General features: G+C 39.7%; 1 protein-coding gene across 1 annotated transcript; it reads left to right on the top strand.

Annotated features, from left to right (window-relative positions):
• Positions 1–8,933: 8,933 nt before the first annotated feature.
• On the top strand, positions 8,934–24,047 carry LOC124111679 (collagen alpha-4(VI) chain-like). Its single transcript, XM_046471436.2, has 4 exons — positions 8,934–9,084; positions 17,911–18,027; positions 20,181–20,235; positions 23,427–24,047. Exons 2-4 carry the CDS (start codon positions 18,019–18,021, stop codon positions 23,978–23,980), a joined length of 618 nt encoding a protein of 205 aa, XP_046327392.2. The 5' UTR covers positions 8,934–9,084; positions 17,911–18,018; the 3' UTR covers positions 23,981–24,047.
• The last annotated feature ends 2,977 nt before the right edge of the window (positions 24,048–27,024 follow it).

Below are 27,024 nucleotides of genomic sequence, written 5' to 3'. Positions count from 1 at the left end.
AAAAGACATGGTTCTACTTTGAATGTGAGAGAAACGCGCCAATTTTCGTTTTAGGAGTAAATGTGCATGTCTTTTGAAACACTGTGCAGTGACCAAATCTTTTCAAATATTTTGCAAACATTGAAAGGGTTACATTGGCTATCCAATTGTGTTAAAACAACCACAATGGTGTCGCGCAAGCGCGTGTGGTAGCACACTAACAGAGGCCTCTGACGTCAATTTGGACACTTTCAAACAGTTGTATTTCCCTAACGACCACTTATAGGTGTGTCGGATTTGGTATCAAACGTCTTAGAATTTCAAGAGCTTTCCAACGAGCCATCATGCACTAAAATCGCTTAATATTTAAGAAAAATGTGTTTTTCACCTCTCCAGCAAAAGGACTTCCAAGTCAGCAAATGGAAAAGACATGGTTCTACTTTGAGTGTGAGAGAAACGCACCAATTTTCGTTTTAGGAGTAAATGTGCATGTCTTTTGAAACACTGTGCAGTGACCAAATCTTTTCAAATATTTTGCAAACATTGAAAGGGTTACATTGGCTATCCAATTGTGTTAAAACAACCACAATGGTGTCGCGCATGCGCGTGTGGTAGCACACTAACAGAGGCCTCTGACGTCAATTTGGACACTTTCAAACAGTTGTATTTCCCTAACGACCCCTTATAGGTGTGTCGGATTTGGTAGCAAACGTCTTAGAATTTCAAGAGCTTTCCAACGAGCCATCATGCACTAAAATCGCTTCATATTTAAGAAAAATGTGTTTTTCCCCTCTCCAGCAAAAGGACTTCCAATTCAGCAAATGGAAAAGACATGGTTCTACTTTGAGTGTGAGAGAAACGCGCCAATTTTCGTTTTAGGAGTAAATGTGCATGTCTTTTGAAACACTTTGCAGTGACCAAATCTTTTCAAATATTTTGGAAACATTTGAAGGGTTACATTGGCTATCCAATTGTGTTAAAACACTGTGCAGTGACCAAATCTTTTCAAATATTTTGCAAACATTGAAAGGGTTACATATTTTTCTTAAATATTAAGCGATTTTGGTGCATGATGGCTCGTTGGAAAGCTCTTGAAATTCTCAGACGTTTGATACCAAATCCGACACACCTATAAGGGGTCGTTAGGGAAATACAACTGTTTGAAGGTGTCCAAATTGACGTCAGAGGCCTCTGTTAGTGTGCTACCACACGCGCATGCGCAACACCATTGTGGTTGTTTTAACACAATTGGATAGCCAATGTAACCCTTTCAATGTTTCCAAAATATTTGAAAAGATTTGGTCACTGCACAGTGTTTCAAAAGACATGCACAATACTCCTAAAACGAAAATTGGCGCGTTTCTCTCACTCAAAGTAGAACCATGTCTTTTCCATTTGCTGAATTGGAAGTCCTTTTGCTGGAGAGGTGAAAAACACATTTTTCTTATATATTAAGCGATTTTAGTGCATGATGGCTCGTTGGAAAGCTCTTGAAATTCTAAGACGTTTGATACCAAATCCGACACACTTATAAGGGGTCGTTAGGGAAATACAACTGTTTGAAGGTGTCCAAATTGACGTCAGAGGCCTCTGTTAGTGTGCTACCACACGCGCATGCGCAACACCATTGTGGTTGTTTTAACACAGTTGGATAGCCAATGTAACCCTTTCAATGTTTGCAAAATATTTGAAAAGATTTGGTCACTGCACAGTGTTTCAAAAGACATGCACATTTACTCCTAAAACGAAAATTGGCGCGTTTCTCTCACACTCAAAGTAGAACCATGTCTTTTCCATTTGCTGTATTGGAAGTCCACTGGCTACTTAACCAAGCTGCCCCACTGGCTACATACCTCAGGTGTCCAACTGTTAACTTATCCCAGGTGTCTCACTGGCTATTTACCCCAGGTGTCCCACTGTCTACTTACCTCAGGTGTCCCACTGGCTACTTCACCAAGCTGCCCCACTGGCTACATACCTGAGGTGTCCAACTGTTTACTTACCACAGGTATCCAACTGTTTACTAACCCCAGGTGTCCCACTGGCTACTTACCCCAGGTGTCCCACTGTCTACTTACCTCAGGTGTCCCTAGGCTACTTAACCAGGCTGCCCCACTGGCTACATACCCCAGGTATCCCACTGTTTACTTACCCAAGGTGTCCCACTGGCTACTTACCCCAAGTGTCCACTGTGTACTTACCCCAGGTGTCCCACTGTCTACTTACCTCAGGTGTCCCTAGGCTACTTAACCAAGCTGCCCCACTGGCTACATACCTAAGGTGTCCAACTGTTTACTTACCTCAGGTGTCCAATTTTTTACTTATCCCAGGTATCTCACTGGCTACTTACCCCAGGTGTCTCACTGGCTACTTACCCCAGGTGTCTCACTGACTACTTGCCCCAGGTGTCCAACTGGCTACTTACCCCATGTGTACCCCTGGCTACTTACCCCAAGTACCCCAATGGCTACTTCCCTAAGGTGTCTCAATGTCTTCTTACCCCGGGTGTCCTACTGTCTGCTTACAGCAGGTGTCCAACTGTGTACATACCCCGGGTGTCCTACTGTCTACTTACAGCAGGTGTCCAACTGTGTACATACCCCGGGTGTCCTACTGTCTACTTACAGCAGATTTCCAACTGTGTACATACCCCAGGTGTCCTACTGTGTACTTACCCCGGGTGTCCTACTGTCTACTTACAGCAGGTGTCTAACTGTGTACTTACCCCAGGTGTCCTACTGTGTACTTACCCCGGGTGTCCTACTGTCTACTTACAGCAGGTGTCCAACTGTGTACATACCCCGGGTGTCCTACTGTCTACTTACAGCAGGTGTCCAACTGTGTCCATACCCCGGGTGTCCTACTGTCTACTTACAGCAGATTTCCAACTGTGTACATACCCCGGGTGTCCTACTGTCTACTTACAGCAGGTGTCCAACTGTGTACATACCCCGGGTGTCCTACTGTCTACTTACAGCAGGTGTCCAACTGTGTACATACCCCGGGTGTCCTACTGTCTACTTACAGCAGGTGTCCAACTGTGTCCATACCCCGGGTGTCCTACTGTCTACTTACAGCAGGTGTCCAACTGTGTACATACCCCGGGTGTCCTACTGTCTACTTACAGCAGATTTCCAACTGTGTACATACCCCAGGTGTCCCACTGGTTACTTACACAAGGTGTCCAACTGTCTACTTACCTCCTGTGACAGTGGAGGTGACTGCTCGTCAATCGTCGATGCACGGTGTCCGATCTAATGTGTCGCTAGTGTGTCCCAATGCTCTGTCGAGCAGTTTCCGAAGCAGTAACAAAGCGATCTTGAAGATGCTGTCGCACAATCTGACGATCATGACGTCGGGTGGTGACCCTTGGTCTTCCACTACGTGGTCGGTCATCTGTAGTGTTTGTGGTCTGGTACCGTTGCTGGAGCCTGTATATGGTCCTCACGTGGACTTGATACACATTTGCTACTTGCCGGGCGGTTTGTCCAGCTTGCAATCGTCCAAGGGCTTGGTGTCGTTGATTTCTTGTCAATCTTGGCATGTGGTAGCAATTCAATAACGAATGAATGTTATCCGATCTGGGTGCATTTTAATAGGGCAAGAAATGGGGGAACGCATGTGCATTTCAATTTGCACGGAACTCATCGGGTTACCATGGCCGTTGTCTTGATGCGTTTGCGCAATCAGTTATATTGTCATCTGCTTTATGTTTTAATCATTAAATTTTATTTTTCCGGACAAGGTTATATTAAATTTTAGAAACTTTTGACATAAGTTACCCAGATATTAAAATGACAACTTTTCATGCAATGTTACTTGGGGTGACGTTTTTTTGCGGCTCAGTATATAATATGATGCGTCTGTAGATGGTACAGCTTATGTGAAAAAGTAGGGATTATTTTGTTTTGAGGTGACACTACAGGAAACTACACCAATGTCTGGCAATGTAAGTTAGTTATTTAATTCGCAAGAACATTTCCCCATGAAATCGAGCTCCAAACACAACATTGTGACAGTCATGAAGCCTGTGTTCTCGGACATAACGTGCAAGAGGTGGTATGCCAGATTCACCATCATATTATTGTTTTCTTGAAAGCAAACTCTCAAGAGCACTTGATTAAACAATGTAATCTTTAAGATTGATCTTTGCGACGTTTGCAATGTGCTGAACGTTTACTTACCCATAGCGCTGCACGTTTCTCAATCTGTCATCAGCAGATTGTGGCCCAATAACAACATGCCCATAACGTCGATGATAGACGCCGCTCTATACGCCCAAGGGCAACAACTTCAACCCAGGACAGTTTAGTCAGAACGATTGCATTAAGATATAGGTTGCAAACTGCATTTGGATAAGGGACATATTGCAACTGGAGAAAGAGCACATGCCCATATGTGTCATCCCATAACTTACTGCACGTAAAATTGTTTTTGGAGACGTCCTAATGAGCGTTTTATGGTCGTTGAAACTGTACAGTCTCATCGTTTATGGGTTTGGGTCCAAAATGTTGTAGGGTGGTATCACAATGACTGGCCGGACTGCGTACCTTATTGTCCATGGCAGAATCGTAGGCCAATACTATTGGGACATCATTGCACCAGATCCTGCACGTGCTCATCGTGCCAGGAATGTGACCCCATTTCTCCAACAGCAAAACATCAATGTAATGCCAAATCAAATTCAAAAAGCGTTTAGTAGCAGGAATGGAAACATGAGTCTACTACTATGATCCCGAGTCAAACGTCATGGAATGTCACCATTCCACTTTTGCAGCAGCATCAAAAAAATTCTTCAAGATCAGTGAAGAAAGTTATGGCCACTGTATTCTTGGATGCAAAGAGTGTTATCCTTGTTGATTGCTTTGAAAGTCAAAATATGATTACCAGTGCCTATTATGCTGATTTGATTCATCGCCTGAGGTATTTTGTCAAAGAAAAGCTGTGAGGAATACTACTTCATGAAAATGCCTCTTCTCACACACCTCGACATGCAAAGGCTAATGTGTGACAATGTGGGTTCGAAGAGCTTCCTCACCCTCCATACTCTCTAGATCTGGCACTAAATGATTTCCACCTGTCTCCTAAAATGAAACAACACCTTCGTTGAAAGTGCTATCACAACGATGACCTCAAAGCTGGCATGAATGGGGTATTCAGGGTGGCTTTAGAAAACGTCGTCCCGACCGGAATTGAAAAGCTTCACTATCGATATGAGAAATGTATTCAAAAACAGGGAGATTATGTTCACAAATATAATTAACAGCACTTTCACAATTGTTGGTTTGTTAGGCGTAGAACCTTTTTTACCAGCCTTCGAATACTACTTTGAAAAATAGATTGTAACATCATTAATGCAAATATTGTATTCAAAATATGGTCGATTTGCACTTCAGTTCTGTCTATCAATTTCAAAGGCTGAAACGAAAATATACCGGAGGCGGATATGGAGGCTCTACATGGTCATGTTGAACATGTCGCACAGGCTGACATCCAAGAAAACAAACCTTTTCTTGAACACGTTTAACGCTAAGACACTCTTCTTTCCACAATTAAACACTTACCATTTGTACAATGTTCTTTCCTTCGCATGAGTAGGATTAAAGGGAAAAATATACTATAAAATATAAATTGAATCGACATATCATAGACTGTGAATCCTTGTCACTTACAAACGTGTTACCAAGAACGGATAACATTTATTCGTGATGGAATTGCTACCACATGCCAAGATTGACAAGAAATCAGCGACACCAAGCCCCTGGACGATTGCAAGCTGGACAAACCGCCCAGCAAGTAGCAAATGCATTTCAAGTCCACGTAAGGACCATATACAGGCTCCAGCAATGGTACCAGACCATCAACACTACAGATGACCGACCACGTAGTGGAAGACCAAGGGTCACCACCCGACGTCATGAAAGTCAGATTGTGCAACAGCATCTTCAAGATCGCTGTGTTACTGCTGTGGAAACGTGCTCTACAAGCCATGGGGACACAACAGTGACACATCAGTGCGGACACCGTGCATCGACGATTGACGAGCAGACACTTCCACTGTCACAGGCCACACCGAGGACCGATTTCAGTGGGCAACACAGCACCAGCATTGGCGCCACCAGCACTGGAAAAGAGTCCTCTTCTCAGACGAGAGCCGTTACTATATCTCAACAGCAGATTGCAGAGAGAGGTCATGGGTCATATTATTCGGATGCTCGTGTTGTTGTGAGAGACTCGTGGGGTGGTCCGAGCATCATGGTGTGGGATGGAATAGTTCTTGCACAGAGGGTCGGTCCTGTGGTCTTCCAGAACATTGGCCAAGGGAGAGGCAATGGTATCACAGCAGCTCGGTCCATTGATCAAGTATTGAGACCACACACCATACCTCATTTCGCTGCCGCAACCACGGGTTTCAGCATGATAACGCCCGTGCCCACACTATGAAAGCAACAAGAGACTTCCTCCAGCAGAATGGCATCAGAAACATGCAGTGGCCTGCCCTCAGTCCCGATTTAAATCCCATTGAGCACCTGTGGAACAAGATTCAAAGACAGCTGAATGAAGCCCGACCAAGACCGACAACTGAAGTTGAACTGCGTCAGTCGTTCCTCAGTGTGTGGGCTCAAGTGCCTATGGCCTTCATCAACCGCCTCATCCATTCCATGTATCGACGTTGCGCGGCCGTCATCAATGCACATGGCGGACACACGAGATACTTTTGCGGTTCAGTTTAGATGGGTTTATAAATGCTTCTGACAGTCCGACATGAGTTAGTATTTTTTACTGTTGCTATCCATTTGCATCATTGTCTTGTATCAAATATTCTATAATTATATGACATATTAGATAACTTTGTGGGTCCGTTAAAATTCATTAATTAAGGAGATCATCTGTTTAAGTAATTTGGTTTTGAGTGATTCACTGCCAAGTTCCCGATAAACCATAAAATTGGATTTTGAATTCCTCAGATCAATTACTATTTAAAAAAAATTCAATTGCAATTTATCTATTATTTCTAAACCTTCAAAACCCCATATTTCGGAACAGAAGAGAGGGATTGGCACTACCATGACATCAAACGCCTTCAACAGACATTCTAATGGTAGGATAACATTTCGTGCTCATTTCATTAGGCAGTACATTACATTTGTTGCGTTTGTTCTTAGTGATTTCATACAAAACACAATGTGTAATTATCAACAATTTCCAGTATCTTTTCCTCAAAATAAAAGATTGATTTGGTTGATTCGACTGGGCCACTTCCAAAGGATATTTACATTTAGCTTCCATTGTAAGCAATATTGATTAAAGGAATCTAATGATCTTTGTAATCAAAATTGTGTATCGCTAAATAAGACTCATACTAAAATGTGTAACCACACTGTGATGTCATTTCTTGATATACAAGCAAATAAAATCCCTTTGAATCCTTGTTTTATTCCTGTGCTTCATGCACAGTCTTCATCAGATTATTTATCTGTTCCAAATATATATGTTTTACGTATATATCCGATTTATCAAGGATGTTATGTTTAAGTTTGTTAGTGGCATTTGTATAGATGCACGGTAGGGTCACGTGCACGTCTGAATAGAGAGGTGAGAGGTCAGTTACATTAGAATCGGACACTTTTACCTTTACAAACGGTTTTACCTATCATTGTATCATTTCCTAGCCTGCCATTACCAATAAACAGATTTATCATATAATGGTTAGGTTTCTCAGCAGGATATCCGTTGGGGTCATATGCGGATAGAGATGCAAATATCAAAGGTCAAGTAGGGACTACTTTCAAAGGTCAAGTAGGGACTACTTTCACTGTTTATAAACAAACATGGCGTCGCCCTCGTCATTCGGCGATCGAGTCAGAATTTACCATCGGGAATCTGGATAAACTACAGGGATAATTGCTATCATTATCAAAAGAACAGTTAAAACACTGAAAATCAATGTCTAACTTTGACGTAGCTAAGGCATTTTATAAGTTTTGGCAACTTTGGAGATATAAATTTCGAAGCAATTTTGCGAGGGCACGAGGCCTAGCCAAGCGGGATCAGTAGCCATATCTGTGCTTGTAGACCTCTTCGGCTTGAAACCTTGAATTGATATCTTGTTTCGTTTTGTCGCTGTGTGTACATCTGACTACACTTCTTAACGTTATGACAGGGCAGACCGACTGTCAACAACGTCTGACCGTGGCCGTGACGTCTCATAGACTAGGGTTAGAGTAGCTTCCCTTTGATAAAGGGCAGTTACTCCAGCGGACAGACCGATGGATTGCCGCGAAAGGGCAATACAAAACAATTGTTGTTTTGCGTATATGTTGCTTAGCCACTGTATAAGAAACAGATTTCAGTTGGAACTATATTGGCTACTGTCATTGTCCGACTGACACATCGCTTACCCTGTGACGTAATAAATATTAATGCGCGCATTCCAGGAAAACTCGCAATGTTTTGGTAATGTTTGTGAGAGAGGGAAAGCGATTTTGAAGCACAGAATTAAAGAATGACATCATATGATAAAGAGGTTATCACGCTTGTGTATTTGGGGATGGTAAATATCCTGTATTAGGAATAAACACTATGTATTTATATCGCCAAGGATCACTAAATAAAATGTTTATTCCTAATGCAGGATTTCGTACTCACATAGATTATATGTCCGGGCATTAAAATCCCCAATTAAATTGACTTTGTGTGAAGAAACCGTTCAATACTTTCTGTAAATGCCTTCTACATGTCCACACAATTTACACATGATATATTGACAAGGTCCCAGCTTGCAATCAAGAATTCTAAGAGCTTGCGTCATAACTTCATCTGCGGCAAAGACTTTTCCTTTGTGCGAACACCTGGCATCATCCATGAATTTAAGCAATCCATTTATAAAATTTGATTACCTCGTACGCCAAATGGAATCTGTTTCCTTGGAAAACCGAAACAGTTATTCTCTAGCATTGGGGTTTCATCTTTCTACAACAATAGTTGTTTTCGACAGGAGAATTAGTCGATTACAACATCTGGTGTCACAAAGCACAACATAATATGTGTATGCCTGTAATGTCATGGCAGTTTGAAACCCAGGATCACACATTTCAGCTAGAGGTAAGCTAATGTTTTATTTAATAGTTTATTCAGAAAATAATAGTTAAAATTAGTTACCTGAACAGACAACTAAATATTTATATTTCACTTTAAAATAACACGTGTTTTGACACACACAGATGCTTAACAAACAAAAGTTACCATTTTACCATTATACATGCCTTGAGAGCCAGACGCGAATGGGTTTTAAATGCTCCATGTACCTGTCATATACATGTAACATAGATACATGTTATGTGCAATACTATGTGGAATTGAGTATGTGATGTAAATAATGAATGTGTTCATCGGGTAAAACATTTCAAAACAATATGCAATATAAGGTGCAGAAGATCTTTTTTAGTTTTTGCAGTTTGTACACGTGCACACACCATTAGCTAAAAAATATACATGCCATTATTATTTTGTTATCTTAAAATGCACATTTCGAAAATATATCAACGGACACTAAAAACCCTGCTAATCACTACATAAGGAACATCTCACGAGATAAGAGGGACCGTCAAATACCTAAGCAGCAGTAATCCTCCAGGTCCGGATACGATTACAAATGAATATATTATTGATTCGTTATGTAGAACATCAGGAGAACATTTTATTTATTCGTTATGAATAGTTTTTAAGCATATGAAACAAATATAATATGTACCTTATGACTATAGACTTGGCATGGTTACAGCAATATATAAGGGGAAGAATGAGAAATTTGATTCCGAAAGTATAGAAGTATTACTCTTTTTGTAGGTTTAACCAAGTCTGTCCCTGATATTTTACAGATTGGTTTAGATAGGACATGGAACTAGTCAGTGTTTAGATTGACCGAAGGCATTCAGTACAACATACAAAGACACCTTGCAGTTTAAGCTGTATTTTTTTAAATAATGAAAAAGCATTTGAAAGAATATGGCACGAAGAAGACTGTTTCAACCCACATGAACTGTGCATTAGAGGTAATGCATTGGAATTGCTTGATCATTGTTATGTAAATAGTTGTGCTTCTATTTCCTACGAAGGTGACCAAACAGACATATATGGTTCAACAAGGTGTTGGCTAAGGCAGAGTAATCTTTGGATGTTTTTTTGTTTGTTTTAATAAATGATCTCATAACAGCCCTTAGACAAGCACATTGTGGCATTCGTGCATATGGTAAGGGTATTCCAAAAATCTTGCTTGTTGACGATACTTCACTTGTAAACATACCACCAACGGGCTTTCAAAGATCCCTTGATATTGTACATACATATGCCCCAAGGTTATCACCTAGTATAAATGCGATAATTGTGTTCAACAAAGCGAAACGCAAGGGGCGTAACTTTCACTGTAAACTTATTGATGCACACGTTACTACAACTGATTCTTGATTCTATGGTATATGGTTGATTACTCTTAACGTATAATCTTTCTTGTAAAACAAGAATTGAAAAGGACAGTCATAAAGCAGAGCAAAATATTAACTCCCTAATATCTTTAAGATTAAATAGTTATCATCTTAATCCAATTTCAAGCGTGAAAATATGGCTCAGAATAATACACAAAACCATCATTAATGCATGTGAATTACCCTTGACATCATGGGACAACATACCGATCTATTTGAAGGCACAGAAAGATATTTTGCACGCCCTGTAAAGGATATTGATATAAAGATCTGCTTCAGAATCCACTTTTGCGAACCTTGGTCTTTGGACAATTACTGCATATATTGATAAATGCAAACCTTTATTTCTTGGTTGTTCAAGCAACCTTTACTGTAAAAACTTTGCAAATCTTGTTTTGTTTTGTGTCCGACCATTGCCAGCACTGTCACAACAAAGACAATCTGTAAAGAACTTAAACCAACACTTGATAAATACAATTCGGGTAGCTACATTTGTACATAAGTTCCACACAGTACTTTCCCTCCAAAATATAAATGGAGAAATATTTTTAATGATACTATTTGCATATACGAAGAACAATTATGGCTCAGAAATGCAATAACAAATCTCTGGCATGTCTCGTTCTAAAATAATTCATACGAAATTTACGTACTTTGTACTTTGGCAATTGTTTTTCTGTACCTGGAATACTGACCTGCCTAACAACTTTGTGTAAATGTCTCATCACGCTGTAAACTTCGAAATAATGCAAGCACTGAAATAGGCATATGTTCGACTATGACAACCACATTATTTATCATTGTTAAATACTTATATCAGAAAGAAATGCGTTTTTCTCTTCTCTCATTGACTCACTCAACGTTAAAAAATATGTTGATTTCCAAATGCAAGACGAAACAGATATGATATCATTTAATTTTGGACTGAAACTGAATTTACTCACAATCGGGATCAACACATCTGGGAAACTATTATCATACTACAAGTCGCTTCTTATCTGTACAGCTAAAGCTAAACTCACTCACTCTAAAATGTATTTTATGTGTGTGTGTGTACCCAGTTGTATCGACTCTTCTTATTATTTTCATGTGTCGAATTTTGACATAACCCTCGTATGATTATTATTATTATTAGACGAAAGATTAAGGTTGAATCAAAGGGAGTTTTATTTATTTGAGAGATCTGACACTTTTTAGTGTAAAACAAATTTTCAGAATTGTAACGAGCGATTGATGTAACATCTCAATCTTACACCAATACGCGGAGTTATCTGAGCCTGGATTGAGAGCTATGGGCCTTGTAGAAAGGAGTGAACTACACCTGTGCTTAAATCACCCCAGAGTTAATTTTTAAGGGATTGATTTGAGCCTGCTACATCGGCGGGTACATCTCACTCTGCCCTTCATCTTGTTATAGAGTATTAAATTATAAAGTATCATAAAAGAGAGGATTATATTATGGATTACATTTAAACTAACGTTTGCATTTACATTCACACACACACACACACACACACACACACACACACACACACACACACACACACACACACACACACACACACACACATATGTTATAAACATACATATGTCCAATTAATCATACACACCATGCACACATACAGGATGAAATCATACGTACATACTGAATAGGTAGGAAGTAAGTTTGTATCAAATCTTTATAACCGGTGAGACTGGTAAATTCACATCTGATTTATTTGTCTGAATGGAAGGTCTGAAAACAAGGGACGAACCGTTGCACAGTAATTTTATAGAATCAAAGTTCCGTTGTGCTGCATATATATGTATACAGTACACATATGACACGATTATGAGTCATTCCTAAATAAGTATGATGATTAGTATAAGTACATACTCTTAAAAGTAGACACATGTTTACGATAATAATGGCTGAGAGATATATTCACGTTGGTCGGTTTAGTATTATTTCCTTGGTTAATTACAAGTTGCCATTTTTTAAACATTTTTTTATGAGATGAAAGAAATGATGGTGCAGAAAACAGAACAGCAATTAACACTATAATCGTGATGCAATCGTTTTACTCAATACAATCAACAAAGAACAATATATAGAGCGCCTTTTTACTCTTTATTCCTTATTATATATCAAGAATTAATTTATGCGTAACAAAGAAAGAATTTATGCTATCAAATAATGTTTCAAAATATCGACCATGTTTAGAGCCACAGCAAGTCTACAAATTATCAGTGACAGTGTGACTGGATTGAAAGGAGTGACTCTTCTTGCTCGTTGTTAGATGAGGAACACTTTCTGTTGAAATGCCCTCTCTACAAAGATCTGAGGATGAAACTAATATCACCACCCGCCTTCGCTATACAACCAATATCACTTAAAATACCACAAAATTCACAAGCGCCTTATGCGAAATGTCTCCTATTTCATTTACAAAATGTTAATGCAAAGTTAAACTGCATCTCCTCTCTATACCTTAATAATAGCAATATTTGTGTTACATGGTGTATATCAATGTTGACAACTATCCGTTATACCAAGTCCTGTCCATGACTTGTACCCTTAGCCCTGTGGGTGTTTGTGTACATCTTCTTCTTGCCACATCAGGCTCATTGTGAGGACTATATTGCGTACTTTTGTGAAGATTTGTTGACATGGTGTTTCAGGTGTTATGTGCACACGGGAATGTCTTTGTGTTTAATTTCTTTTTATTAAAACTCATTGTGGCTTGTATTATAGTCTCCTCCAATACACAGCTATATATTTGTGTAGAAAACCCGCGCGCTATACTCGATAAAATATAGAATCTTTCAAGTGTGAAATAATAGTTGATTTCCGTATATTTTATGCTAAATTATCAATACACATTATTTAACTAAATTTGCTTCATGAAGAAAAATGTATGCGCGTGCATTATGGTATTAAAATCTTAGATTTCTCAAATATGTATTAGTTTTTCGAGGCCTAATTTGGGGTTGTGATGAAAAAGTGCCAAATTAGATTGCATAAACATAAATATTCAGAGACTTAATTGTTCGTTATTAAATAAGAATATCAAGACTGTTTTATCCCATTCGTGTTGTCAAGTTAGCAGAGTTTCTGCTAAGGACTTAAAACTGTATTGCGTAATTAATAGAGATAGAGATAGCGACCTAAAATTGGCAAAGAGCTGAAAATGAAACTAATATCACAACACGCCAACACAATTCGGTATACACCAAATATCACTAAAATTCTACTAGATCAACAAATGATCATTTTCATTTACTAAATGTTCATGCAAAGAAAATCTGCATCTCCTCTCCAGACCTTAATAATAGCAATACTTGTATCATATGGTGTATATCAATGTTGATAACTATCCGTTATACCAAGTCCTGTCCATGACTTATACCCTTCGCCCTGTAGATGTTTGTGTATATATATATGTGTGTGTGTGTGTGTGTGTGTGTGTGTGTGTGTGTGTGTGTGTGTGTGTGTGTGTGTGTGTGTGTGTGTGTGTGTGTGTGATAGTTATTACATAAAGATCATTTATCTTGAAAGGGACGATCATTGGAGGAGGGAAAGAATATTATTTTTTTTCATGGACCTAAATAACCGATTACGAAAACATTACGTTGACATGTAATTGTCATGCTACAATAAATATGACTTTTGACAAGTCCAAGTATGGCATTTATGAAATGCGTATTCATTCTCTGTCAACTAAGGTCCGTTTCATGGCGTCAATAGCCGTGCCGATCAGTTCACATACATACTGAACAACAAAAGTTCCTGTCACATTGAATAAGATTTAATGCAAAGGTATGTTTTTTACCAAATCTTAAACAATTTCGTTTTGCAACAGATAAAAGACTCCACTAAATGTTCAAATAGTTTATTTAGCCTTACTGACTTAAGAAAATGCGTGATTTCATAAAAAAACAACATGAACATGCCAAAATGACAATTTACAAATCAATAGCGCGTGTTTCCACCTCTGGTTGCAATGCAAGCAACACATCTTCGTCTCATGCAATGGACAAGGCTTCACAAAAAGTCCTGTGGGATATCTGTCCATATCTGCTGGAGCATGTTTCGAAGTTCCTGGAGTGTCTGTGAAACACATGGTTGACGTCGAAGGCGCCGATCCATCTCATCCCACATGTGCTCGATTGGTGAGAGATCAGGGGAGCGAGCCGGCTAGGGGATGACATTCACGTTGTTTTGTTGAAGATAATCCTGAACAAGTCGAGCAATATGAGGCCGGGCGTTGTCATGTTGAAAGGTAATGCCTGGGCCATGACGACGCAAAAACGGTAGAACAACAGGGCCGATGATCTCGTCGCGGTGGCCACTATCAAACGGGTCCTCTGTCTTGCTGTAATCCCACCCCATACCATAACGCTGCCGCCCCCGAACTGACCTTTTTCCATGACACAATGATTGGCGAAATGTTCACCTCGACGTCAATACATTCGAATCCGTCTATCGCTGTGGCTGAGGTGAAAACGGGACTCTTCAGTTAATAGATCTTGTACCCACTGCATGGCCGTTCAGCTTCGTAGACGCTGTCTGCACAAATGTAGACGTGCTTGACGTTGATTTCCTGTCAAAATGGGACGTCTGGCAGGTCTTCTGGCGACAATCCCTGCACATCTGAGGCGACGACGTACTGTGTGTGAAAATATTCGTGGAAGGCCAGGGATGCTTCTTTCAGTCACTGTTGCTGGCTGAAATCGATTTCGTAGGTGTGTTGTTCGAATCCAGTTGTCTTGTCGATTATAGGTTACGCGTGGCCTGCCACTCCGAGAATGGTCTCTGACTGCATTCGTTTGTTGCAAACGTTGCCATAAACACAAAATGGTGTTTCTGTGGATCGTTACATTGTCTTGCAACATCACGTTGACTCGATCCTGCTTCAAGCATACCAATGGCTCACAGACGCTCATTTTCGGACAGGCGTGGCATTTCGTAATGTTGAATAATTGCGTAATTTTGTTGCATATGCATGTGGAATCCCGTTAACGCACATGTTTTTATATCTATTTTTGGGTAGTGAAATGCATGTGGCTTCCATAAAAGTTAACTTTTGCATGGAATTCATGCTTTTCTGTAGCAGTTGCGTTTTTTCCATACATGTACTACAACATTGAAAACTAAACTTTACTTGTTTGAAAAATACACTAAAATATTGGTGTCAGAGGAACTTTTGTTGTTGAGTATATATTTCGCCGAAATAAAAGTCAAACAATATTGAATGTAATTTTTAATAAAACTGATAAAATAGATTAGACATAAAAAAGAGACATTTCAAAACCAGATAGCGTTATGTCAGCTGAGGATTATTTTGCGTACTTTAGTATAGATTTGTTGACATGGTATTTCAGGTGTTCCGTTTGGAAAAAAAACTTTAAAAAACTCACTGTGGCGTGTATTGTACAACTGTATATTTGTGTAGAAAACCTGCGCACTATACTCGAGAAAATACAGTTTGTTTCAAGTGGGAAATACCAGTTGATTTCCTTATATTTTATGCTCAATTACCTTTTTGAGTATCAATAACACATTATTTAACTAAATTTGCTTCATAAAGAAAAATGCATGCTCGTGCATAATGGTATTAAATGCCTTACATTTCTCAACTTTTATGAATAAATATATCTATGAGTTTTTAGAGCCCTAACTTGGGCTTTTGGTGAAAAAGTCCCAAATTAGGTTGCATAAACATTAATATTCAGAGTCTTATAATTCGTTATTAAATAAGAATATCAATAATGTTTCACCACAAAAGTGTTGTAAAGTTATCAGAGTTCCTTCTCAACCCTCTCACTTATGACTTTATTGGGTAATAAATAGATAAAGCGGCCTAAAATTGGCAAATAACACACGATTTCAGACAATGCTGCCGTGTGGCACTGCAACTATTCCCTGCCAAGTTGGATAAACATTAAGCAATAGCACTTAGGGGTTGACTAGAGGCTATCAGTAGCGTTTCTAATCCAGCTATTTAGGTACGTGATATGATTTTCAACGAATCAACGATATTCCCAGGAACATGGGGTCTTTTCGGCGACAGGAATATTCATAGGAGGGCGAAAATGTCAGCAAACTGGACAGCGTTGGTCTTTGTCTGATTGTGGCCTAAAAAACGCTTAGTTGTTTGGTGAATGGAATGTTAATCTTAATTGTCTTTCATGAACAAATATATATTTAAAGATGGTGACATAATAACTACAGTTTTATGTAATCTGTAGCTATCTTGGGATGATATGAAAGCAAAATGTTCCATAATCATACTTATTTCGCTGATTAAACCATGTACAAACAGTAACAGTTTGCAGATGTGTTGGGTTTTAACATATCCACAAAATCAATTGCGGCTGAAGAGTAGCGCGTTTTTGACTATTGAAAATAGTGTATATATGCCATCAATCTTACGAACAGCTTCTGACAGAACTCGGGACTATTATCTATACACTGTTTAAAAGGCAACAGTCAGATCAACATTTGCGTACTACTCAGGTTGTGAGCTAGATTAACACTTAGAAACTGAAATACATTTGAGATGGAAACAAACAACTGAATTTAAATTGGAAAGGAGCCCCAGTGAGATGGGAGATTCAGACTTTTGAAAAATCTAGACTTGCTTCATCGAGGACAATATCATTTCTATAAGGGCGGGGCGGAAGTTCACTAAAATAGTATGGTACTAGGACAAACTGGTTGTGAGCATATATCTCTTAGAACTCGTGAACGTCATTATCCTGTCTCCCTCAAGGCGAACCGTTCCAACAAATATAGCTGTATGTAAATCGTTTGCGCATCCGTCTCGACCGTTTGCGAAAACACACAATTATTGTGTGGACTAAAAGTTTGGGTACTGACATTGATAAGATTAACACATGTGGTGATTATTACCAATGCTTATGATATTGTAATTCGAACAAACTAATGACCTAAAGAGTTTCGTTGATATTTTGCATGAGAAATGTTTTGGATTTTATATATATTGTTTTATTGATTTTTAGAAGTTCTATGTAATGCCATTAAATCAACTTAAAAAGTATCGACTGGCATAACAGCAAATCCATTGTGCTAAAACTGTCGATCCTGGTTACGTTAATTAATGCACGTACAGCTTCCAGCAGCTGCGACGTAACATCAATTACGTGCTGTAAACAATCCAGGAAATCGGGAATGCACAGAATGGAAACGTTGAGTAAGGTATTATAAACCCCGGCCTGTAACAACACGCTAGAGCTGACCAATGAAGGCCGAAAACGAGCAATACCGGTAGACGCTGGTTTACGCTGAAGAGGGAGGAGCTTGATAAAAATCGTTCATTCGCAGTAATTTTCCATGACAAATAACGACGTTTTTTGGACAGAAAACCAATGTTGTGAAAGCGTCCACAAAACGTTATTTCCCAATGACCATATACGGAAAATAACGACGTTTTCGTGATTGCAGTGGGGACAGCCAAGCTATTTCAGTGGCTAAACATGTTACACATCAACTCCAGCATATAAAACCATTCCGTCACTAGCAGCAGCACCACACTGGGTACAACTCTTCACAATGCAGAAGGTAAGTTGTTTTCTATATGTTATAAAGTTATAGGTAAGGCAAACTAAATCACATTCTGCAGGGGAACCTACGCTGTGTGCGGGTATTTAAGCCAAGAGCTGGAAAGGGGATGAGTATAGGCTACCACAGCTGATAAGGGGATAACAGTGGAAAGGAGGTGAATATATATACTGAACAACAAAAGTTCCTGTGACATTGAATACGATTTAATGCAAAGATATGTTTTTTACCAAATCTGAAACAATTGCGGTTTGCAGCAGATAAAGGACTCCTGTAAGTGTTGAAATGGTTTAATTTGCCATTCTGACTTGCCATGAACATGCCAAAATGTCAATTTACAAATCAATAGCGTGTGTGTCCACCTCTGGTTGCGATGCAAGCAACACATCTTCGTCTCATGGAATGGTCCAGGTGTTACAGAAAGTCCTGTGGGATATCTGTCCATATCTGCTGGAGCATGTTTCGAAGTTCCTGGAGTGTCTGTGAAACACATGGTTGACGTCGAAGGCGCCGATCCATCTCATCCCACATGTGCTCGATTGGTGAAAGATCAGAGGAGCAAGCCGGCAAACGTTGTTTTGTTGAAGATAGTCCTGAACAAGTCGAGCAGTATGAGGCCGGGCGTTGTCATGTTGAAAGGTAATGCCTGGGCCATGACGACGCGAAAACTGTAGAGCAACAGGGCCGATGATCTCGTCGCAGTCATTGAGATTTCCCTCAACCAATATCAAACGGGTCCTCTGTCTTGCTGTAATCCCACCCCATACCATAACGCTGCTGCTCCCGAACCGATCTTATTCCATGACACAATCATTGACGTAACGTTCACTTCGACGTCGGTACACTCGAATCCGTCCATCGCTGTGGCTGAGGTGAGAACGGAACTCGTCAGTTAAAAGAACTTGTCCCCACCGCATGGCCGTCCAACGTAGACGCTGTCTGCACCACTGTAGACGTGCTTGGCGGTTGTTTCCTGTCCTAATGGGACGTCTGGCGGGCCTTCTGGCGGGCCTTCTGGCGACAATCCCTGCACATCTGAGGCGACGACGTACGGTTTGTGAAGATATTCGTCAAAGGCCAGGGATGCTTCTTGCAGCCACTGTTGCTGGCTGAAATCGATTTCGTAGGTGTGTTGTTCGAATCAAGTTGTCTTGTCGATTATAGGTTATGCGTGGCCTGCCACTCCGAGGATGGTCTCTGACTGCATTCGTCTGTTGCCAACGTTGCCATAAACACCAAATGGTGCTTCTGTGGACGTTAAATTGTCTTGCAACATCAAGATCCTGCTTCAAGCATACCAATGGCTCGCTGACGCTCATTTTCGGACAGGCGTGGCATTTCATAATGTTGAATAATTGCGTAATTTTGTTGTTTTTCTGACTGGTTGTTGTCAGCACGATGCTAAACAATGCATAGGGAATCCCGTTAACGCACATGTTATTATACCCATTTTGGGTAGTGATATGCATGGGGCTTGTATAAAAGTCACCTTTTGCATGGAATGCATGCTTTTCTGTAGCAGTTGCGTTTTTGTGACTTGATTCCACATATGTACTACAATATTGAAAACCAAATTTTACTTGTTTGAAAAATATACTAAAATATTTGTGTCAGGGGAACTTTTGTTGTTGAGTATACATATAAAAAAGGAACTGTACTGACACGTTATCGGCGCTGAAAGAAAACTTGGAGATGGTTGTATTATCATGCACAACTTCATATATAACTTTTTAAAAAACAATGACGATGAGTATCTTATAAATATATTACGATTTTCCGCTGAGATGTACAACATTTCAAACATGGCAGGGGTCATGTGGTTGCAAATTCATCTCGTATCCAAGTCTTCAAATCATTTTTACAAAAAATTACTCAGCCACAGATTACCTTTTACAAACTGTTGGTTAAATAGACATAATAAAATTTGACCAAATTTCAATCACATAAAAAACAAACTTTCTTTTGCCCCGCAGGTAATGTATTATATATCTTTTTGGTTCGTATTTTCATGTTATACTGCTGCTGAGAATTGACAGAAAACAAATCTCACCACTTATGTCAACCACCGGTTTGCCTCCCTCGATTTTTTATAGAAATTAATTGCTTTAATTTTGAAGCAGACTTTCAATTGTTTCAAATGTTGATTCTTCAAGGGTCCGATAACACTGCTGCTTCTCCTGCTGATTTGTAACTCGTGCTGCAGCCAGGGTAAGTTGGTTACTGTCGCTCACACGTATCAAATATCTCTTGCCCTATTGACGCTTTACGTTTTATTCTATGGAATAACTAACAACAATAAGTTTGAACTAAATCGTTAGCTCTTCAAAGTAAATTAAGTGCGAAATATTGGCGTCCAGATATTGAATCCGAAGTGATCAAAGATCCGCATTATTATAATAAATGAATGGTAATATAGACCTACTGTAATATCCCCATATCGAAAACAATCGGATTCAAACCACTTGAACAAAATCAGGTGTCATCATTGGTGAGAAGAAAAGTGTGAAGCTTTAGCTACATTGATCACGTGGTTTCTGAGGAGAAGAAGATTGTGATGGCAAATTCATCAAAATCAGATCTAAGTTCTCGCAGCCACTAAACAAATTTCTGAGGACATTCCATTACGGGTCACGTCAGAACGACCTATTGCGAACTTTGACCGACGACTAAAATGACTGACAAGAAATTGACATCAACCAGTTAGAAAGCAGCTTTTTCGAGCTTTACGGCACTCATTTCAAACTGGCGACTTCCGTGTCCGTCTACGTTTGAAAAATATATCGACACAGATCTCGACTGAAATGTTGAACTGAAAAAACGAACATTTTGGAATGTCTGATATATTATTGTGATTGTATGGCAGTGCTTCCTACGTACTGTGCAATGCCTCCTTCATTCAAATGTTTATCCCACGGAAGCCAAAGATAGACGATCATCTTGACAGAATCAGTCGTACGGGCCGTAACTGTCGTTCGGAATACTCTGTGGTAACGTTTTCGAGGTTGCATGATTATAAAATACATTCCGACTGTCACCTTCATGACCTGGTAAGCGACAGCTTTATATTGGTCGGATGAAAGGTCGTTCTGACGTGACCCGTAATGGGATGTCCTCAGATCTTTGATAAGTGATAGCGAGAACTAAGATCTGATTTTAATGAGATTGGGATTACGATGGATGATGTTTTGTATTTTCAAGTATGGCGACTGGCAACGATATTGTATTTCCGGTTATCTTGAACTCACTTGGTACTTCATAAAGTGACTATCTCACCCACCACGTTTCAGACCAATGGTCATGTACTATTTTAATGAGATTTTTTACTAACAGAAATATCAAAGTTGGCTGGTTGCATATAGAAATCCCATTTTCATGCCTTGAATATACTTGAAACCCTTTTTAGCAACAAACACCCACTGCGTCCACTGAGTCCATGAAACCAACCAGCACTTAAAGTTCACAAGATCGGTTCGACAATTGTACAGTTTGTGTATCGTTGTTGTTCCTCCAGACACATGTCCTGTCGTCGTTGACGTACATACCTGATTTGTACCCCATAGAAATGGTGATGGTAGCCACACACTGATTCTCACCCCTTTGAAACTGTCATGTCAAACACACCCTGATGTTAACCTCTTCGAAATTCCCCTCAAAACTGTCTTGGCGTCCATACCCAGATTTGATACATGAAGAACTGTCATGGCGGAAATACCCTGATGTAAATACATGAATAACTGTCATGGCGGATATACCCTGATGTTCATACATGAAGAACTGTCATGGCGGGTATACCATGATGTTCATGCATGAACAACTGTCATGGCGGGTATACCCTGATGTTCATGCATGAACAACTGTCATGGCGGGTATACCCTTATGTTCATACATGAACAACTGTCGTGGCGGGTATACCCTGATGTTAATACATGAAGAACTGTCATGGCGGGTATACCCTGATGTTCATACATGAACAACTGTCGTGTCGGCTATACCCTTATGTTCATACATGAAGAACTGTCATGGCGGGTATACCCTGATGCTCATACATGAAGAACTGTCATGGCGTGTATACCCTTATGTTCAAACATGAAGAACTGTCCTGGCGGGTATACCCTGATGTTCATACATGAACAACTGTCATGGCGGTTATACCCTGATGTTCATACATGAAGAACTGTCATGGCAGTTATACCCTGATGTTTATAGATTAAGAACTTCCGTGGCTGGTATACCCTGATGTTCATACATGAAGAACTGTCATGGCGGGTATACCCTGATGTTCATACATGAAGAACTGTCATGGCGGATATACCCTGATGTTCATACATGAAGAACTGTCATGGCGGGTATACCCTGATGTTCATACATGAAGAACTGTCATGGCGGGTATACCCTGATGTTCATACATGAAGAACTGTCATGGCGGGTATACCCTGATGTTCATACATGAAATACTGTCGTGGCGTGTATACCCTGATGTTTATACATGAACAACTGTCATGACAGGTATACCCTGATGTTCATACATGAAGAACTGTCGTGGCGGGTATACCCTGATGTTCATACATGAAGAACTGTCGTGAGAGCTATACCCTGATGTTCATACATGAAGAACTGTCATGGCGGGTATACCTTTATGTTCATAAATAAAGAACTGTCATGGCAGGTATACCCTGATGTTCATACATGAAGAACTGTCATGGCAGGTATACCCTGATGTTCAAACATGAAGAATTGTCATGGCGGATATACCCTGAAGTTCAAACACTGATTAACAACTTCCAAAAACCTTCACGGTGAGCACACTCTGATTTCCACCCTTCTAAAACTGTCATGAAAACCATGCCCTGATTATAACAATTAAAAACAACTTTCACAATTGTCGCCTCCATGAACAATATTTCAATAACACTAGTCATAGGAAGTGCACTCTTCCCGACTGAGGACTTCTTTTGGTAGCGGAAGTAGCGGTAGTTGCAGCAGCCGCATATGTGGAAGATGCTCAATACATTTAGTGTCAATAATAATTATAAACTCCAAAATGCCCATATCAAGGAAAACTTTCGGCCAGAATATAAATGTAGACTAAAGAAGATCTGGAGTGAATGCTCGCCATAAAGTTAAAGCCCCAAATATTTATGCTGTACCTGTCCTTTCGTATTCTTTTGGTGTTATTTATTGGACAAAACAAGAAATTCGCGGTATTGACACCCTGACACGAAGAATCATGTCAGACAATAGAGCCAGCCATCCCTTTCCTTAATCGCTTATATTTACAAATCTATCTCTTTATATATCTATATATGTTATCTATATATGTGTAACACTGTAACAAACAACAAAGTCCCTTCATCTACAGACAAGAAACAATCTTTACATATCGCACGTTTGTTTTCCAGACGTATTGCTAGACATCCTGATTGTAGAAGATGTGTCGCGCTCCATCGGCAAACCCAACTTTGACGAAATGAAACGATTCCAAGAGAGTATGGTACAGTCTACCAACATAGGCCATGATGCTGTTAACTTTGCATTGATAGCGTTTTCTTCAAACGCTAGAGTGGTATTCAGATTCAATGAATATAGGAACTCCAAGTCGGGCGTTCTGGCAGCTCTCAAACAACAGACATACGAAGAGGGTCCTTCTACGAACATCGGCGATGCCATCAAGCTGGCAACTAGTACAATTTCCAATGGCGACCGCAATGACGCTGACAACAATGTCATCATGTTTACCGATGGGTACACCACAAGTGAGGACCGGGAGGCCATTGCTGCCAGTATTGGTTATCTGAAAGCCAAAGCTGAGGTATTTGTTGTTGCTATCAAGGAAGTTGATGCCAATTCCACAATCCACCTAATTGCATCGAGAGCTGCCAACATCTTCCAGATTGGCTCCCCTGATGCAGTCAGGGCTATCCTACGGAAGATGAGGAATGGTCCCGTCCCCTGACTGAACAGGTTGGATGAAATAGCTGCACTAAATGTTATTTCATAACCAATAAATGGTCTGCATATGCTGCGAGTTTGTTGTTTCGTTTGTTTTGTGTGTTTATGTGTGTTTGTGTGTTTTTGTGTGTTTTTGTGTGTGTGTTTTTGTGTGTGTTTTTGTGTGTTTGTTTGTGTGTGTGTGTGTGTGTGTGTGTGTGTGTGTGTGTGTGTGTGTGTGTGTGTGTGTGTGTGTGTGTGTGTGTGTGTAAGAGAGAAATGGTGTGTGTGTGAGAGAGAGAGTGTGTATGTGTGTGTTTGAACAAATTCTTCTGAAGAAGAAACCGCACATTTCATTACTGACTGTCTAGTGAAGCATAGCAAACAGTGGCATTGCTGACTGTTTAGTGAAGCACAACCATCTGTGGCATTGCTGACTGTTTAGTGAAGCACAACCAACTGTGCCATTTCTGACTGTTTAGTGAAGCACAACCAACTGTGCCATTGCTGACAGTTTATTGACGCAAAACCAACAGGAGTGCCATTACTGACAGTTTAGTGAAGCACAGCCAACAGTGGCATTGCTGACTGTTTAGTGAAGCACAACCAACTGTGCCATTGCTGACTGTTTAGTGAAGCACAACCAACTGTGCCATTGCTGACAGTTTAGTGACGCAAAACCAACAGGAGTGGCATTGCTGACTGATTAGTGAAGCACAACCAACTGTGCCATTACTGACAGTTTAGTGAAGCACAACCAACTGTGCCATTACTGACAGTTTAGTGAAGCACAGCCAACAGTGGCATTGCTGACTGATTAGTGAAGCACAACCAACTGTGCCATTACTGACAGTTTAGTGAAGCACAACCAACTGTGGCATTGCAGTCTGTTTAGTGAAATACAGCAAACCGTGCCATTGCAGACTGTTTAGTGAAGCACAGCCAACTGCTGCATTGCAGACTGTTTAGTGAAGCACAACCAACTGTGGCATTGCTGACTGGTTAGTGAAACACTACTAACAGTGGCACTGCAGACTGTTTAGTGAAACACAGCCAACAGTGGCACTGCTGACTGTTTAGTGAAGCACAACCAACTGTGGCATTGCTGATTGTTTAATGAAGCACAACCAACAGTGTCATTACTGACTGTTTAGTGAAGCACAACCAAAAGTGTCATTACTGACTGTTTAGTAAAGCACAACCAACTGTGGCATTGCAGTCTGTTTCGTGAAATACAGCAAACCGTGCCATTGCAGACTGTTTAGTGAAGCACAACCAACTGCTGCATTGCAGACTGTTTAGTGAAGCACAACCAACTGTGGCATTCCAGACTGTTTAGTGAAGCACAACCATCTGTGGCATTGCTGACTGTTTAGCGAAGCATAACCAACTGTGGCATTGCTGACTGTTTAGTGAAGCATTCCCAAATGTGGCATTACTGACTGTTTAATGAAGCACAACCAACAGTGGCATTCCAGACTGTTTAGTGAAACACTGCAAACAGTGGCATTGCTGACTGTTTAGTGAAGCACAACCAACTGTGGCATTGCTGACTGTTTAGTGAAGCACAACCAATTGTGCCATTGCAGACTGATTATTGAAACACAGCCAACAGTGCCATTGCAGACTGATTATTGAACCACAGCCAACAGTGGCATTGCTGACTGTTTAGTGAAACACTGCCAACAGTGGCATTGCTGACTGTTTAGTGAAACACTGCCAACAGTGGCATTGCTGACTGTTTAGTGAAACACTGCCAACAGTGGCATTGCTGACTGTTTAGTGAAACACTGCCAACAGTGGCATTGCTGACTGTTTAGTGAAACACTGCCAACAGTGGCATTGCTGACTGTTTAGTGAAACACAGCCAACAGTGCCATTGCAGACTGTTTAGTGAAACACTGCCAACAGTGCCACTGCAGACTGTTTAGTGAAGCACAACCAACTGTGCCATTGCAGACTGATTAGTGAAACACAGCCAACAGTGCCATTGCAGACTGATTATGTATATGAATGGTAGTTGGTTATTGCTACCATGATTATATTTCAATATGATCAATGACAGATACATATTATTTTGGCCTTTTTTCATTTACAAAGTAGAAAAATAAATTCAGACACAGAGGACCCTATATATTAGTTAAAATATATATTCAAGAGTTTGTGTACCAACTACAATTTTAATAAAATAAAACAATATATTCATACTAATTGTCAAACTCTATTATGCTGATTGTATTAACAATGCAGTGTCTACATCCAGTTTGCATTGTCAATAATCATATGATTGTGACTCAGATAAAGCTAATTCTTAACTTCATTAGGCCTTGCTTTTCATGTTTCCTTGTTCTAAACTGAGGTTTCAAATTCCAACATAAACAAATTATTAATGTTATTCTTTTTTCTCTTCACACCAAAATATATCTGCATTGCACAATGACTCTTATTATTTTATTTAATATCTTGGCATACTTGTGCATGTGTACTAGTATTTGATTACACATGCATGACTTTTTAACATATGTCATCTGTTTCTGAACTGAATATTATGCTTATAAAGATAAGTAACATAAAAAAGGGACTCTGGTATTCTTTTATGTTTAGAGAATCAGTCAATTCATTGTGAAAACATTTTTATTTTTTTCCATGAGTTACTGTGATCTTGATAAGATCAAAATAGATCCAAATTAAATTGAGGAGATTAAATTATGCAGTCTAATTCATTTCAGCCAGTCTGTCTAAAATCCGGTCCTATTTTTCAGGCAATTATAAATGAATGAAAATTTAATAAAAATTATACCTTGAATGAGTGCATCAGACAATATGCATATTGACTGAAATTTTCAGTCAAAATACATATTGGGCCTGATTATAAAAACTGAATGTAACATATTTAGTATAATCTGTTATGTGTAAACACAAATAACATAAATAAATCCATTTGTCAACATGGAATGACTGTGGGGTTCAATTTGCATGTATTTAACCATCAGAAGATTTGATGATAAACTTTCTAAATGCATATTTGCTATATGATAATAATATCTACAAAATATACTTTATACTACA

This window comes from Haliotis rufescens, unplaced genomic scaffold (genome assembly GCF_023055435.1).
Source record: "Haliotis rufescens isolate VD_foot unplaced genomic scaffold, xgHalRufe1.0.p SCAF_24, whole genome shotgun sequence".
In the NCBI taxonomy this organism is placed as follows: Eukaryota; Metazoa; Mollusca; class Gastropoda; order Lepetellida; family Haliotidae; genus Haliotis; species Haliotis rufescens.
This window is presented reverse-complemented; position numbering and strand designations above follow the sequence as displayed.